The sequence below is a fragment of the Convolutriloba macropyga genome, chromosome 14 (assembly GCF_964194025.1).
Source record: "Convolutriloba macropyga chromosome 14, txConMacr16.3, whole genome shotgun sequence".
NCBI lineage: Eukaryota > Metazoa > Xenacoelomorpha > Acoela > Convolutidae > Convolutriloba > Convolutriloba macropyga.
The window spans coordinates 30,522,051-30,534,961 of NC_134481.1; the positions used below are offsets into that span (position 1 = coordinate 30,522,051).

The 12,911-nt window shown below is 35.2% G+C and overlaps 2 protein-coding genes across 4 annotated transcripts in view; both read left to right on the forward strand.

Annotated features, from left to right (window-relative positions):
- LOC142353229 (uncharacterized) overlaps positions 1 to 9,325 on the forward strand; it is a 30,791-nt gene extending 21,466 nt beyond the window's left edge. For 2 of the 3 annotated variants that reach the window (XM_075405457.1, XM_075405458.1), the window contains 2 exons: positions 4,671 to 4,801; positions 9,193 to 9,325. In XM_075405457.1, coding sequence (XP_075261572.1) covers positions 4,671 to 4,766 — 96 coding nt within the window. In that variant the 3' untranslated portion in view covers positions 4,767 to 4,801; positions 9,193 to 9,325. Of the gene's footprint in view, positions 1 to 4,670; positions 4,802 to 9,192 lie in introns of those variants that run through there. The other variant, XM_075405459.1, reaches the window with a different exon arrangement.
- The window catches only part of LOC142352897 (uncharacterized), a 29,876-nt gene continuing 26,082 nt past the window's right edge, over positions 9,118 to 12,911 (forward strand). The window contains exon 1 of the mRNA XM_075405052.1: positions 9,118 to 9,347. Within this exon, the coding sequence (XP_075261167.1) occupies positions 9,118 to 9,347 (230 nt within the window). The remainder of the gene's footprint in view (positions 9,348 to 12,911) is intronic.

Consider the following 12,911-nt stretch of genomic DNA (forward strand, 5'->3'; position numbering starts at 1 on the left):
ACGCACGAAAGTCTGGACATAGGCAAACTTGAACGCACGAAAGTCTGGACATAGGCAAATTTGAACGCACGAAAGTCTGGACATAGGCAAACTTGAACGCACGAAAGTCTGGACATAGGCAAATTTGAACGCACGAAAGTCTGGACATAGGCAAACTTGAACGCACGAAAGTCTGGACATAGGCAAATTTGAACGCACGAAAGTCTGGACATAGGCAAACTTGAACGCATGAAAGTCTGGACATAGGCAAATTTGAACGCATGAAAGTCTGGACATAGGCACTTTCCGTCTGGGACTGTCTGGACATATCGATTTTCGGTCTGACACATCAACCTGGGAGGCAGAAATGAACGAAAACTTTAAGTCGTAGGAACCCTCCGGAAAATTATAATGCACTCCATGTGGTGTTGAAAACCGAGAAAAATCAATGCATTGAGAGACGGTTTAAAAAAGCAGTTTTAAAATTGACATTCAATTTTGCGTCAGTTTTTTGCTTTAACAAAAAACTTGAGACAAAATAATCATCAAGAGCATTTTGTCTGTTGAATATGTGAGTTGGGAGAGTTCCATTAAAAAAAATCGTTATTCTTGATTCGAATTTCGGGCAATTGGTTTCTCATTTTTTCCTGCTTGCAAAGGGATTATGCGAAATTCCATTTTTGCATATTGTCATTTCTAAATCAACTAAATCACATGTAAAAACATATAGATGATTTAGATTAACATTTATCAAATTAGATGTTTATGATAAACAAAAAAATATTGAAGCTCCTCTAATGGCAGCTGAAATTCCAAAAGAACTTCTGGCATAATCACGTATACTCTCAATAACTATATTGATTCACTTCAAAATTGCAAAGAAGGACACTTTCCAAATGTTGTCATTCCTACTCCCCATAGTTTGAAGATTTTATCTCTGTTCATCTGGAAATTTTCTTGGCTAGATACAGATATAAGGGATCGGTCTCAGGTCGATACCCGATGTTAAACTTGCAAGGTCTTGCAAGATTCTTGCACAAGGATGTTATGCATGCAAAATCATGCAAGACGATGTGTTAATCGTGCAATATCGTGCAACAGGATGCTGATCTCACAACAATTCTTTCCAGTCGGCTCCGCCATCAGTAATGATAAAGAGCGATTCAGCTTTCATTTTACAGAAATTTTCCGAGTTAAAGTTGCTTTTTATTTTAATAGATAAAATGAAACAGTATACAAAAAAAACTTCTTACACTCAAATATGTAATTCTAAACTCTTACCGTTTTGTTGAACAAAACATTAAACAACTTGATAACTACTTGAAAACTGGATTAAAAAAATACTCAATTTGAAAAATTGTCTTTTAAAAAATCTGCTATTTGATTTTGCTATTATGTAAGCAATTATGTTGCTTAGATTTCTGCCGAATCCATTTAGTTTCTTACAGTTATATACTATCATTTTTTACTATTTGCCGTTCTGCACATTTTGCATATTTTCATTTGCACAAAAAGAGTACAATTGCTGGTGAGAACTACTACTGCGAAAGAAAACTTTTTTTTTGTACCAGATACGGTACTTCGAGTAAAATATCCGAATGAAACGAAACAAAAAAGATGACTGAAAATAAACGAATAATTGAATGGGAATTTTGTGTACAGTTTTGACTTAATATGGATCTTACTAGACTGATGTTTTATTCTGTTGATTTGTTTCTCAAATTTTCTCTCTGCCCGAGTAAATTGGGAACGTTCTTCTTGTAAGATCCTGTGATATCTTAATGAATACTATAACAGGATGCGTCGTCTTCTGTCAAAACCATTTAGGATGGTCATTTATCTTACAGGATTTTTACAAGACAAATGCTCGACTTACAAAATTCACATAACATAATCATTTTTCACATGTTTCTTAGAAGTTAAACATTCCTCTCTTAAGATTTTTGCAAGATTAACATCATTCTTGCAATCTGGGTCAATTTTATGGGTGATTTTTTGTAAGAAGTGCGGTGAATGCGGTAAATGTTTGTAAGAAATGCGGTGAATGTGGTGAAAAAAAAATAGTTCAACGCATTTCACCGCATTTCTTACAACAATACACTGCGAAATTAACAGCAATTCTTACAAAAAATTACCAAATTTGTTTTCCGACGTTTATTTAATCTGCTTTAAATTCACAAGAAACATCATGGAAGCAAGTGACAGATGGCGCAGTGGAATAAAAAATTGTAGACATGTAGTAAGTGAGAAGTGCGAACCCCTACCCTGAAGTTAGGTTATCGTAAGAAGTCCATTGAATGCGGTGCAAATAAATAATTCACCGCAATTTACCGCATTCACCGCAAAAAGATGTTAGAAAAATCATGAAAATTATCTACTCGAAAATTATATACGCAAAAATTCACAGCCAAACCTCGACCCGTGAAGACTCTTGCAAGGCATCAACAATTTTAGAGACAAATAGAGCTGGGCAAAATAGATTTTCAATAATGTAAAACATGAAAACCAGAAGTATGCCCATTTTAAACAATCAAACAAATGGGAGTGGAGCTCGACTTTAACCAACTTGAGAGAATGTAACAGGATTTGTAAGATCTTATACGTGTGAGATATTTTACAAGAATCTTATTAGATGTTACTCAATAATCGTCCAGTCTCGCCCCCGGATTGATTCAGCAAAATCATTGTCGTTGATATGCAAAAATCAAATCAATTAATAATAAAAGTGTTCAGCGCCTTGATAACTACTTAAAAACTGGATTAAAAAATACTCAATTTGAAAAATTGTCTTTTAAAAAATCTGCTATTTGATTTTAGCAATTATGTTGCTTAGATTTCTGCCGAATCCATTTAGTTTCTTACGGTTATATACTATCATTTTTTTTTACTATTTGCCGTTCTGCACATTTCGCATATTTTCATTTGCACAAAAAGAGCACAATTGCTGGTGAGAACTACTACTGCGAAAGAAAACTATTGTTTTTTGTACCAGATACAGTACTTCGAGTAAAATATCCAAATGAAACGAAACAAAAAAGATGACTGAAAATAAACGAATAATTGAATGGGATTTTTGTGTACAGTTTTGACTTATTATGGTTCTTACTAGACTGATGTTTATTCTGTTGATTTGTTTCTCAAATTGTCTCTCTGCCCGAGTAAATTGGGAACGTTCTTCTTGTAAGATCATGTGATATCTTAATGAATACTATAACAGGATGCGTCGTCTTCTGTCAAAACCATTTAGGATGGTCATTTATCTTACAGGATTTTTACAAGACAAATGCTCGACTTAAAAAATTCGCATAACATAATCTTTTTTCACATGTTTCTTAGAAGTTAAACATTCCTCTCTTAAGATTTTTGCAAGATTAACATCATTCTTGCAATCTGGGTCAATTTTATGGGTGATTTTTTGTAAGAAGTGCGGTGAATGCGGTAAATGTTTGTAAGAAATGCGGTGAATATGGTGAAAAAAATAGTCCAACGCATTTCACCGCATTTCTTACAACAATACACTGCGAAATTAACAGCAACTCTTACAAAAAATTACCGAATTTGTTTTCCGACGTTTATTTAATCTGCTTTAAATTCACAAGAAACATCATGGAAGCAAGTGACAGATGGCGCAGTGGAGTAAAAAATTGTAGACATGTAGTAAGTGAGAAGTGCGAACCCCTACCCTGAAGTTAGGTTATCGTAAGAAGTCCGTTGAATGCGGTGCAAATAAATAATTCACCGCAATTTACCGCATTCACCGCAAAAAGATGTTAGAAAAATCATGAAAATTATCTACTCGAAAATTATCTACGCAATAATTCACAGCCAAACCTCGACCCGTGAAGACTCTTGCAAGGCATCAACAATTTTAGAGACAAATAGAGCTGGGCAAAATAGATTTTCAATAATGTAAAACATGAAAACCAGAAGTATGCCCATTTTAAACAATCGAACAAATGGGAGTGGAGCTCGACTTTAACCAACTTGAGAGAATGTAACAGGATTTGTAAGATCTTATACGTGTGAGATATTTTACAAGAATCTTATTAGATGTTACTCAATAATCGTCCAGTCTCGCCCCCGGATTGATTCAGCAAAATCATTGTCGTTGATATGCAAAAATCAAATCAATTAATAATAAAAGTGTTCAGCGCCGACAGTATTTTGCTTACAGACAAAATGGTGCATTTTAGACAAAAATGCAAACAACAGAGTGCCAACAACTACAACCCGGGTTGAACACCATCAATAAATCTTGGCACCCATATCCAAGCCATATATGGCAACCATATACTTCGCGATACGAAATTTCAAACTAAGGCTGAAAAAGAGTGAAAAAAGTTCTTCTGTCAAATTTTGGTGGTGAAAAGTATCTGTTGAAACTTTGAGAAAAAAGTTTAAGTTCATGGTTTCACAAACGTTCATGGTGCCATGAATGACCATATATGGTGAAATTTAAATCGTTCAAAAAGTTTTTAGCAAATCCTGGTTAACGTTTATTCTCTTTAAAGATGTTTAGAGGTGTTGCAGAAATATTGTTATTTAAGATTTCTGGGCATCCATAAACAAGACCATGCATCTGGTAACAAAGTAAAACAAAAAAAGGAAAAACCAAGACGTCTTGAAATAAGTTTTCGAACTAAATAAGCGTTTTACATTAGTTAACTAATATCGATTTTATGTTTTTTTAGATGCAGCTGCAGCTAATGCGGAAGCGTTGCAGAAACAGGCAAGAGGAGTTGGGCAAAATACTGATCAGCAGTTTCAATCACCCTTGCTACCAATAATTCAAGATCAACAAAAACAACAACAGCATCAGCAGGTTGTCCAAAAGTTAAAACGGTTACATGACAATTTACCCAATGACATTACACCTAATGACATAATACCCAATGCACTTTGAATTCAAAGTATATTAGACATAATAACATTGGGTATAGTGGCATTTGGTATAATGGCTTTGAGCAGAATGGAATTGGGTAAAATATCCGGGCACAGTTAAAAAGAGACAATTGCTATTTTAGCAAGAGAAAACATATCAGCGGCCAATTTTCATATCTATTAAAATTTTCTATCAACCTTTGAAAAGTCAAAGACGGAAGTTCGCAAATTGTTTGTGAGGATCGACCATATGAAAAGAGCAATAAAGTCGAGGAGGAGGGCTTGATTTGACTAACTTATTTACATGGTCACACATAGATGATCCAATGTCTTTTCATAGGTCGAACCAGGGTGTCGTGATAAGTCGACCAACGAAGTTTTTAATAGCCGCACAGCAAAAGCTGGGGCTGTTATTAGCCTTCTCTTCGTTTTTTACAATTCAAGGAATTTGAATTGTATTGGGGCGCTGTCTGTTTTTTAAGATCTGTTCACACATTTTCATGATTTTTGAAGTCAAATTGGAGTAGTGACTTTATCACGCCGAAACAGGAACTGGAGCAAAAAAGTGAGTGGTTTTGTGGCGTGAAATTTTTTCGCTCTAATATTAAAGTAGAGTGAGAAAACGGTGTTCGAACAAAAATTTGCTTTCTTGCTAGTGGTTTTTTTGTTCATATGCGACAATTTCACTTTGATTTTTACTGGGTTTTTTTCAATTTTTTGGAGCGGATTTTTTCTGAATGGTTCCTCAATCCATTCATAGCTCAATCTAGGCCTGGTTTTTTTGTTTGAACCAATTGTCCACTTCTCGCTAGTTGTTTTTTGTTCATATGCGGCATTTTGACATTGATTTTTTGTTTTTCTTTTCTGTTTTTTGAACTGCTTTTTTTTAGAAATGGTTTCCCCAATTCACTCATAGTCCATTCTAGGTCTACTTTTTTGTTTAGTCAAAGAAAATTCTTTGAATTGTACGTCAGGACTTGTCCTGCTATGATTCTTTCATTTCGTCAAGATTTTTGTTACGACCATATGACGTCACAGCCACTTCAAATCTGCTTTTTGTTCATTTGTTCATGCAATGTCAACTGAAGTGCGTGCTTGACGTCATTTTGTGCTCTTAGTGGAGCGAGTTTTTTGTTCATTCGCATTATAAAATTTTTGGTCACCTTGACTTACCTCACTCTCAGAAATAATTTTCTCCCCTTGAAATTGAATTTTATTTAATTTGATTCAAATAGATCAGGTCAAATGGGTGTGTGTCACTCTAAATGAAGGTTAATTAAGACCAGCTGATAGAGGCAGCAAAAAAATTATACAGATTTTCAATAAAAAAATAACATATCGGCCTTCAAGGAAATTTTTTGGTCTGTCTTTTTTACTTTTGTTTGAAACTGCAGATCCACAAAGCGATTGCGGCTATTTTCTGGTAGTCTGCCAGCTATGTTCATTATGATGCCCAAAATTTGTTGGACACAAAAATGCGCTTTAGTTATTAATTTTAAGAACCACAAAAAAACAAACAAAAAAGCTATAATTGTCCCAGAAATTTATTAAAAACAAAAAAAAAACAAGAAATAATGAACACAAAGAATTATTAGAACTATTTTCTTTCCGTCAGTGTTTCACTCTAAGCATAAGTTCTACAAATAAAATCAGAACACAATATTATAAAGAACTCAAGATCCACCAGGTGCATGGGTCTGATTCGTTGTATCGACATCTTGAGAACAATTTGTAAAGACCCAGTAATTTTACCTTGTGATGATAGAAAAAGATGTCTTATTTGAAGTGATCATTCAGTACGTTGACAAAATGGCAACCTCCAAACGAGTAAATAGAGTCTTTACAAAGTTTATGGCTGCTTGCGTTCTTCGATTTCCGACTACAGTGATAGTTACATGGCTTCATTAGTCAATGTTCACTTTCTTTGTTAGTATTTTTGCAAACAGCAAGACAACAAGAAGTTTTTTGATACAACGGGACGGAAATGATGTCTGAACTGAGCAGTTTAGTTTTGTATGGGATGACATTGTCACTTGACATGAACATTCATCACACTGCTTTTATATTGTAACTGTCAGTTCGCATTTTGCTGGCTTTCATGGAACTGAACCTTAAGTACCTCGATTAGGAGGAGACCTAAATCTTTCATAAACTGTATTCTCTAGAATTATAGTTTGGCAATTCAGTTTGCGCGATATTTTCTATGCAGAGCAATTTATATTGCGCAAGGTTCATGAACATGGTGCTCTCTTCACAATACCGCCCAAGTTTTTTTCCATCAGTGTTAAGTTTTGTGGTGTCAGAGCCAATAATTTTTATATGAAACGGGACGGTAAGTCATGTATGAGGATAAGAAAGAAAACAGCTCAGATTCATTGCTTGTGGAGTGCGGTTACATGAATTCTTGGTGTTTGTTCTCTACCTGAGATGTAGCTTTTTAGTAGCTTCAAACAACTTCCCCCAATGTCAGAGATTGACATCGTTTCCAAATGATGTTTATGTGACACTTTTTTGAAAAGCTACGTGGCATGTACTCAGGTCCAAGCATTTAGGCAGGTCCACGTAACCGAAGAATTCATGCAGGCTTCCAATCAGGTTGATTGTCGTTGATCATTTGGGCAGGAATCCGTGTTACGCTGGTGCCTTTTTTGGGTACATCATTAGGGTTTGCCGAAAAATTATTTCCTCTAACAGTTTTGATACTGCTAATATTAAACTGATTGGTCTTTAGGTAAACACGTCGTGTCTTGTTTCGTCCCCAACTTTGAAAATTAGAATAATTTCGTTAGCCTTTCTCTTTGGGAAAGTGGGTTTTAAAATGTAAAATTTGATCAGGCTGAAGAGCAAACACATAAATTTTGGCAATAATTTACGGAGATTTTTCAGGAGGGTTTTCCCAATCGTGCCTGGCACTTCAGTTTTATTGATGTGGATTGTCAGACTAGCAATTTTAATATCGATGACTGTAAAGAGGATATTGTTTGTTCTATCATACTCCTGGGGATGGGATTGAATATATTGTTGAGTACAGATTGCTTGTCAGGTGATTTTAGGTTCATTGAATATCAGTGGGCGCAGGCAACATTTATATCTTCAACAATGTTCAAGAAAACAGTGCCATACTCATAATGTTTGCTTGTGAAGAGCGTGAGAAGTTGAGTGAAATTTGGACTGACCATATGCAGTTAATGTTACTCGGGGCGCTGTAGAGACCCCAGAGAGGGGTTGGTTTATCCAGGGATATGCAGACAACAACAATATCTAGAGGTCTGATGTAATCTCACATCCTGGAATGTTTTGGTACCGGCAACCAGTATTCCGGCGTGTTCTGTCCAGTCCTTTGTCAGTTTTGGATGTAATGTATGATATAAAAGAACTGCCTTATCAGGGTCGTTTTTGTTCAACCAGGTTTCGGTTATGCGAATGGCTGGATAATTGCTTATCTTTCGGTTAGCATTTAAGAACGCTGATCGTTGTTCATAATCAAATAGGTTTTTTACCATGCAGACTCAGATGTTCGAAAAAGCAGTTAGTCAAGCGGAAACATCTGTACCGCTGTTTCTTCTCCAAACACTTTCTCCCTTGTGGGATGAATAGAGTCGAGTCACATTCTCGGAGAGTCTTCAGATTTGCACCTTCGTTTATTAGAGCGTCTTCTTATTAAAGCTCTGTTTTCATGATCAGCTTCTTTTGTCAAATGCTGTTCTCAGTATTCTTGAAGTTAAAAAAAACATCTGGCGCTTTTACGTATTCGGTATCTTCAAGATTTTTGCTCGGTCCTTATTCTCATCGTTGCATCCTCGTCGTATGACATTGACTATGAAAGCGTCGACTTCCGTATGCGCCAGCAGCTTTTGAACTTCGCCATGGACGTGCTCCTAATTGTCTGATGATCTTCTGGTTGGGTCTATAAATGGCCAATTCAAAAGCGAGTTGAAAGCGATATTGTATTAAGAACCAGCTAATGTCTGATCACAGGTGATTGTCTCGGTTGGAAAACTCACCCAATAATGGAAAACTCGACCCTTTTGCTCAAAATACAGTGGTCAAAAACGGTCATGATTCATAAAGTTGGGACAAAATTGCAACTAGTGTTGCTTATCTTCTCATTTTTATGTGCACTATTGACATGAACAGCTGCAAGTGTGGGAATTGTAGGAATTTTTTTAATAGTCGATATAACTATGATAAATAATTTTTTCAAGGCAATTAATCGAAGTTCTCACATTGTTTTTTATTTAATTTTGAACCCAGAATATGTTAGAATTCATAAGTCACATTTTGCACATTAAAAAGAAGACGGAAGTAAAAAACGGAAGTTTGATTTTTAAGCATCCGACTAACACTGGAGCTGTGAACAATCAGGAGGGAGGGGAATATTATGACTACTACAGTGAAACGAGCAAAAACCCAAAAGCTGTTATGTTCCAATCACCCGAGGAAGAGAACCCGAATGGAGCAGTCCAAGGAATAGCCTATTTGGATTTGTTTGCCTTTTATTCAATAAATGCAGAATATTTAACCATATCTATAGACAGAAAAGATCATACAAAAATTCCGGCTATCAACAATGTCCGCACCCCAATCGAAATCAAATGATTATCTTGCAAGATCTTGCAAGTCGAATGGATTCGATAAACATTCGACTTTCAAGAATCTTGCAAGATAAACATTCGACTTGCAAGAATCTTGCAAGATAACCATTCGGTTTCGAACGGGGCATCTAGGATTTTTATGATTTCTGGTAATCATGAAAGGATTATACAAATTTTTAAAGACTGGTTAAGCAGCTACAAACGTGCAGTTCAATTGACCTGAAGTGGAGAATAGATCGTAACGAGCCCGCGCCCCCACCAAATTAATTCCACTTTAACTACAACATAGTCCACTTTAACTCTTTAATTGAACAAAGGGTATCTTAATCCATGCAAAATGTCCCTCACAGTTTTGGATATGGCGATAAAGGCAGATTTACAATATTTAAATATTATACAATTTATTTGTCATTTGTCGCAAAATTCCACTAATTATTGCAGCACACAAAAGGTACGGGAGCTGGTTCCTAATGATGGTTTCCGGTCAAATTCTTCCTATATGATATCACATTTGCTGATATTCGTAAAAGGTATGAAAATTTGAATTTTTTATGGATCATATAAGGATCATCAACTGAAAATACAAGTACTTTATACAGTGGATTGTTGTGCCATTTGAACAAATTCCGATTTTTTATGTTATTATTGGTTAATTCCACCTGAAATCCACCTGGTGGTTTTTTCTTTTTTTCTTTAAAATACATTTTCCGCGTTGAGGCAGTTGAAGAAAAATTCTGTTTTATATCAAAAATTTTCAAACGACACTCTCTTTTTTCAATATTTCTGAAGATTTTACATATTTCGCTTTTTAATTCCCTCAACTGTTCAAACTCTTGTCACTATTCCCGGGTTGATCATCATATAAAATTCTTAGTAGTCATACTAGGTCATATATGATTCTTAGTATTCATACTAGGCCATATATAATTTGTATGAAATCTTGGTAGTCATACAAGGATCATATATGATTTCCTTGTAATCATTCAGGGATCATACAAAAAATTTCAAAGCCCAAAAACTGTTTAATTTTCATTTTCTATTGAGGCTGAAAAATTTCTTGGAAATCATACAATATATGACACATATTCCTGCCACAAATTCCTGCCACAAATTCCTGTATGATGTAGTCAAAGAACATGTTATATGAGTATATCGCATTTGCAATCCACTTTTGATTCTTTGTATGCATTAAAAGAATAACTTTGCCATCTGAACCCATTCAAAAAACAATTTTGAGGTTATATGCTAAAAATTTTTGGCTATGTTTCTTATAAATGAGCATTTAAGGTATTAACTGGCTTCAGATAGTATCAGATCTTTAGTTATCTATTTGCCCGGACCCAACGACAAGTCAATTTCAGTACTGGGCAAGTCAAAATACAAGTGTTACAACTCTGGCAAGTCTTAACCAAGACTTGAATAACACTTGAAAGTTAATTCCCAAGTCAAAACCAACTTTTCAAAAAATTTCGAGTGAAATTTTCGAATTTCGAAAAATTTCGTCACGTGCCACGCTTTCTGAGTTAATTTTTAGCCACTTTCCCGGGGTGCTTTGAAACTACCCGAAACCCATTCAGTACTATCAATTAGCAGCCTGAAGGGTCAGAGTAGGCTGTATTAATGAGTTTTCAGATAGTTATGGGCCGTTTTCAGCTATTTTACAGCCGTTTTAAGCCGAATTTTAGCCGAAAATCGATATTTCTAGATTTTTCAGATTTAGCAAATGTCGAACAACATCACTGGGGGCAAAATCCTTAATAAAGGAAACAGCGTGAGGGTGCCCATGTTAAACAGAGGCCCTCTCGTTCTATCCAATTGTGATACAGCACTGAAAAATGTTACAAATTTGAGAGGAGAAGTTGACCCAGAGGAAGATCGTTCCAGCCAAAACAGCAAAAGTACTGGCCATATGAAGTTTTTTGTGCCCTAATGTCAGCTTTTTTAGGCGCCAATGCTGCCCTCTGTTCGTTATAGTGTGCTTTTTTAATGTGTTATGGAGATATATCGAGTTATTATAGAACGAGCATAAGCTAACTCGGATCGACTGGGGTCAACTTGCCCTCTGCGCACAGGCCGCTTTTTCGCAAATCTCTAATCCCAATTAAAAGTCGTGTATATGGCTGTGAAGTTTGTTTTAAGGCGGTTCTAATGAGCTAGGTCTGATTCCGATTGATTCAGAATTTTGGGAAATATTCATGATTTCAGACTCTGTACCCCGAAAAAATGGCTCATGCCTAGTGCTTGCTCGTTAAAAACTTTTTGTAGAGCCATTTTTTGGCTCAAATTTTGATATGAGTGAGCTCATTATTTGATATGAGTTAGCTAAATTAATAGGTCAAAACCAGTTTCGGCTATTTTGATGTATTTTCGGCTATTTTTGACGTTTCCCCGGCTATTTTAGACGTTTTTTTTGGCTATTTTAGACGTTTTTTTTTCGGCTATTTTTGATGTTTTTCCGGCTATTTTTGACGTTTTTTTCGGCAAGCTCCTTACTGAAATTGACTTGTCGTTAGGTCCGTTTGGACTTATTCTTTTATTTATTGTCCAACTTTGCAAATGATATTTTAGGTTAGGGTCTTTTGGCGGATCACAAAGTGATGCCGGGGAATCACAAAGGTGATGCGTAACCGAATGAAATTCAAGAATACTTAAATGGAAAGTTATTTATGAAAAATAGATGTATGATTCTTGGTAACCATACTAGGATCATATATGATTTCCTGATAATAATACAAGAATAATGTATGATTTCATTTTATTCATACAAGGATCGTACTAGAAAATACGTTATTATTTGTATGACATCATATATGATCCTTGTATGACTACTAAGAAGTGGCGACCCTGGTTGTATTTTTGACATAATTGCGTTATAAAAGAGGCAAAAGGTTGAATTTTAAAGGAAACGTTTATCAGCACAGAGTTTCTCTATCGTATTTTTAGGTGAATTCTTATTGGGTGAACATTTCTATCACCGAATGTTAGCAATATTTTTGGGCTTTTTCTGCTGTGATCATTTTTAATAGACGCCGTCGGTTTCTCTGCATTATGTGATCAAAGATCCATTGATATACTGCGAACTTTCAATTGAATGAAGACCACGAACATTCTGAAGTAATTTCAGCTGATTTTCCACTCTTACTGAGTTAATTTTATACACAAACGGCATGAGTTTTATGACTGATGTCTAATCACGAAGGCTGTATACTTGAGTGAACAAAAGTGACATTCAGTTCATCTTTATAAAACAGTTTGCGGCTAAATATCTATCAGGCCCATTGAAAGCTTCGTAGCGCAAAATGTTTTCCCATTTCAAATATGTTTATAAGAATAAGGACAGAAAAGAAATACTAAAGTTATATACTAATTCGTACATATTTTTTTATTTTTCTTTTATTTATATTTTAACTATATATATATATATATATATATATATATATATATATATATATATAT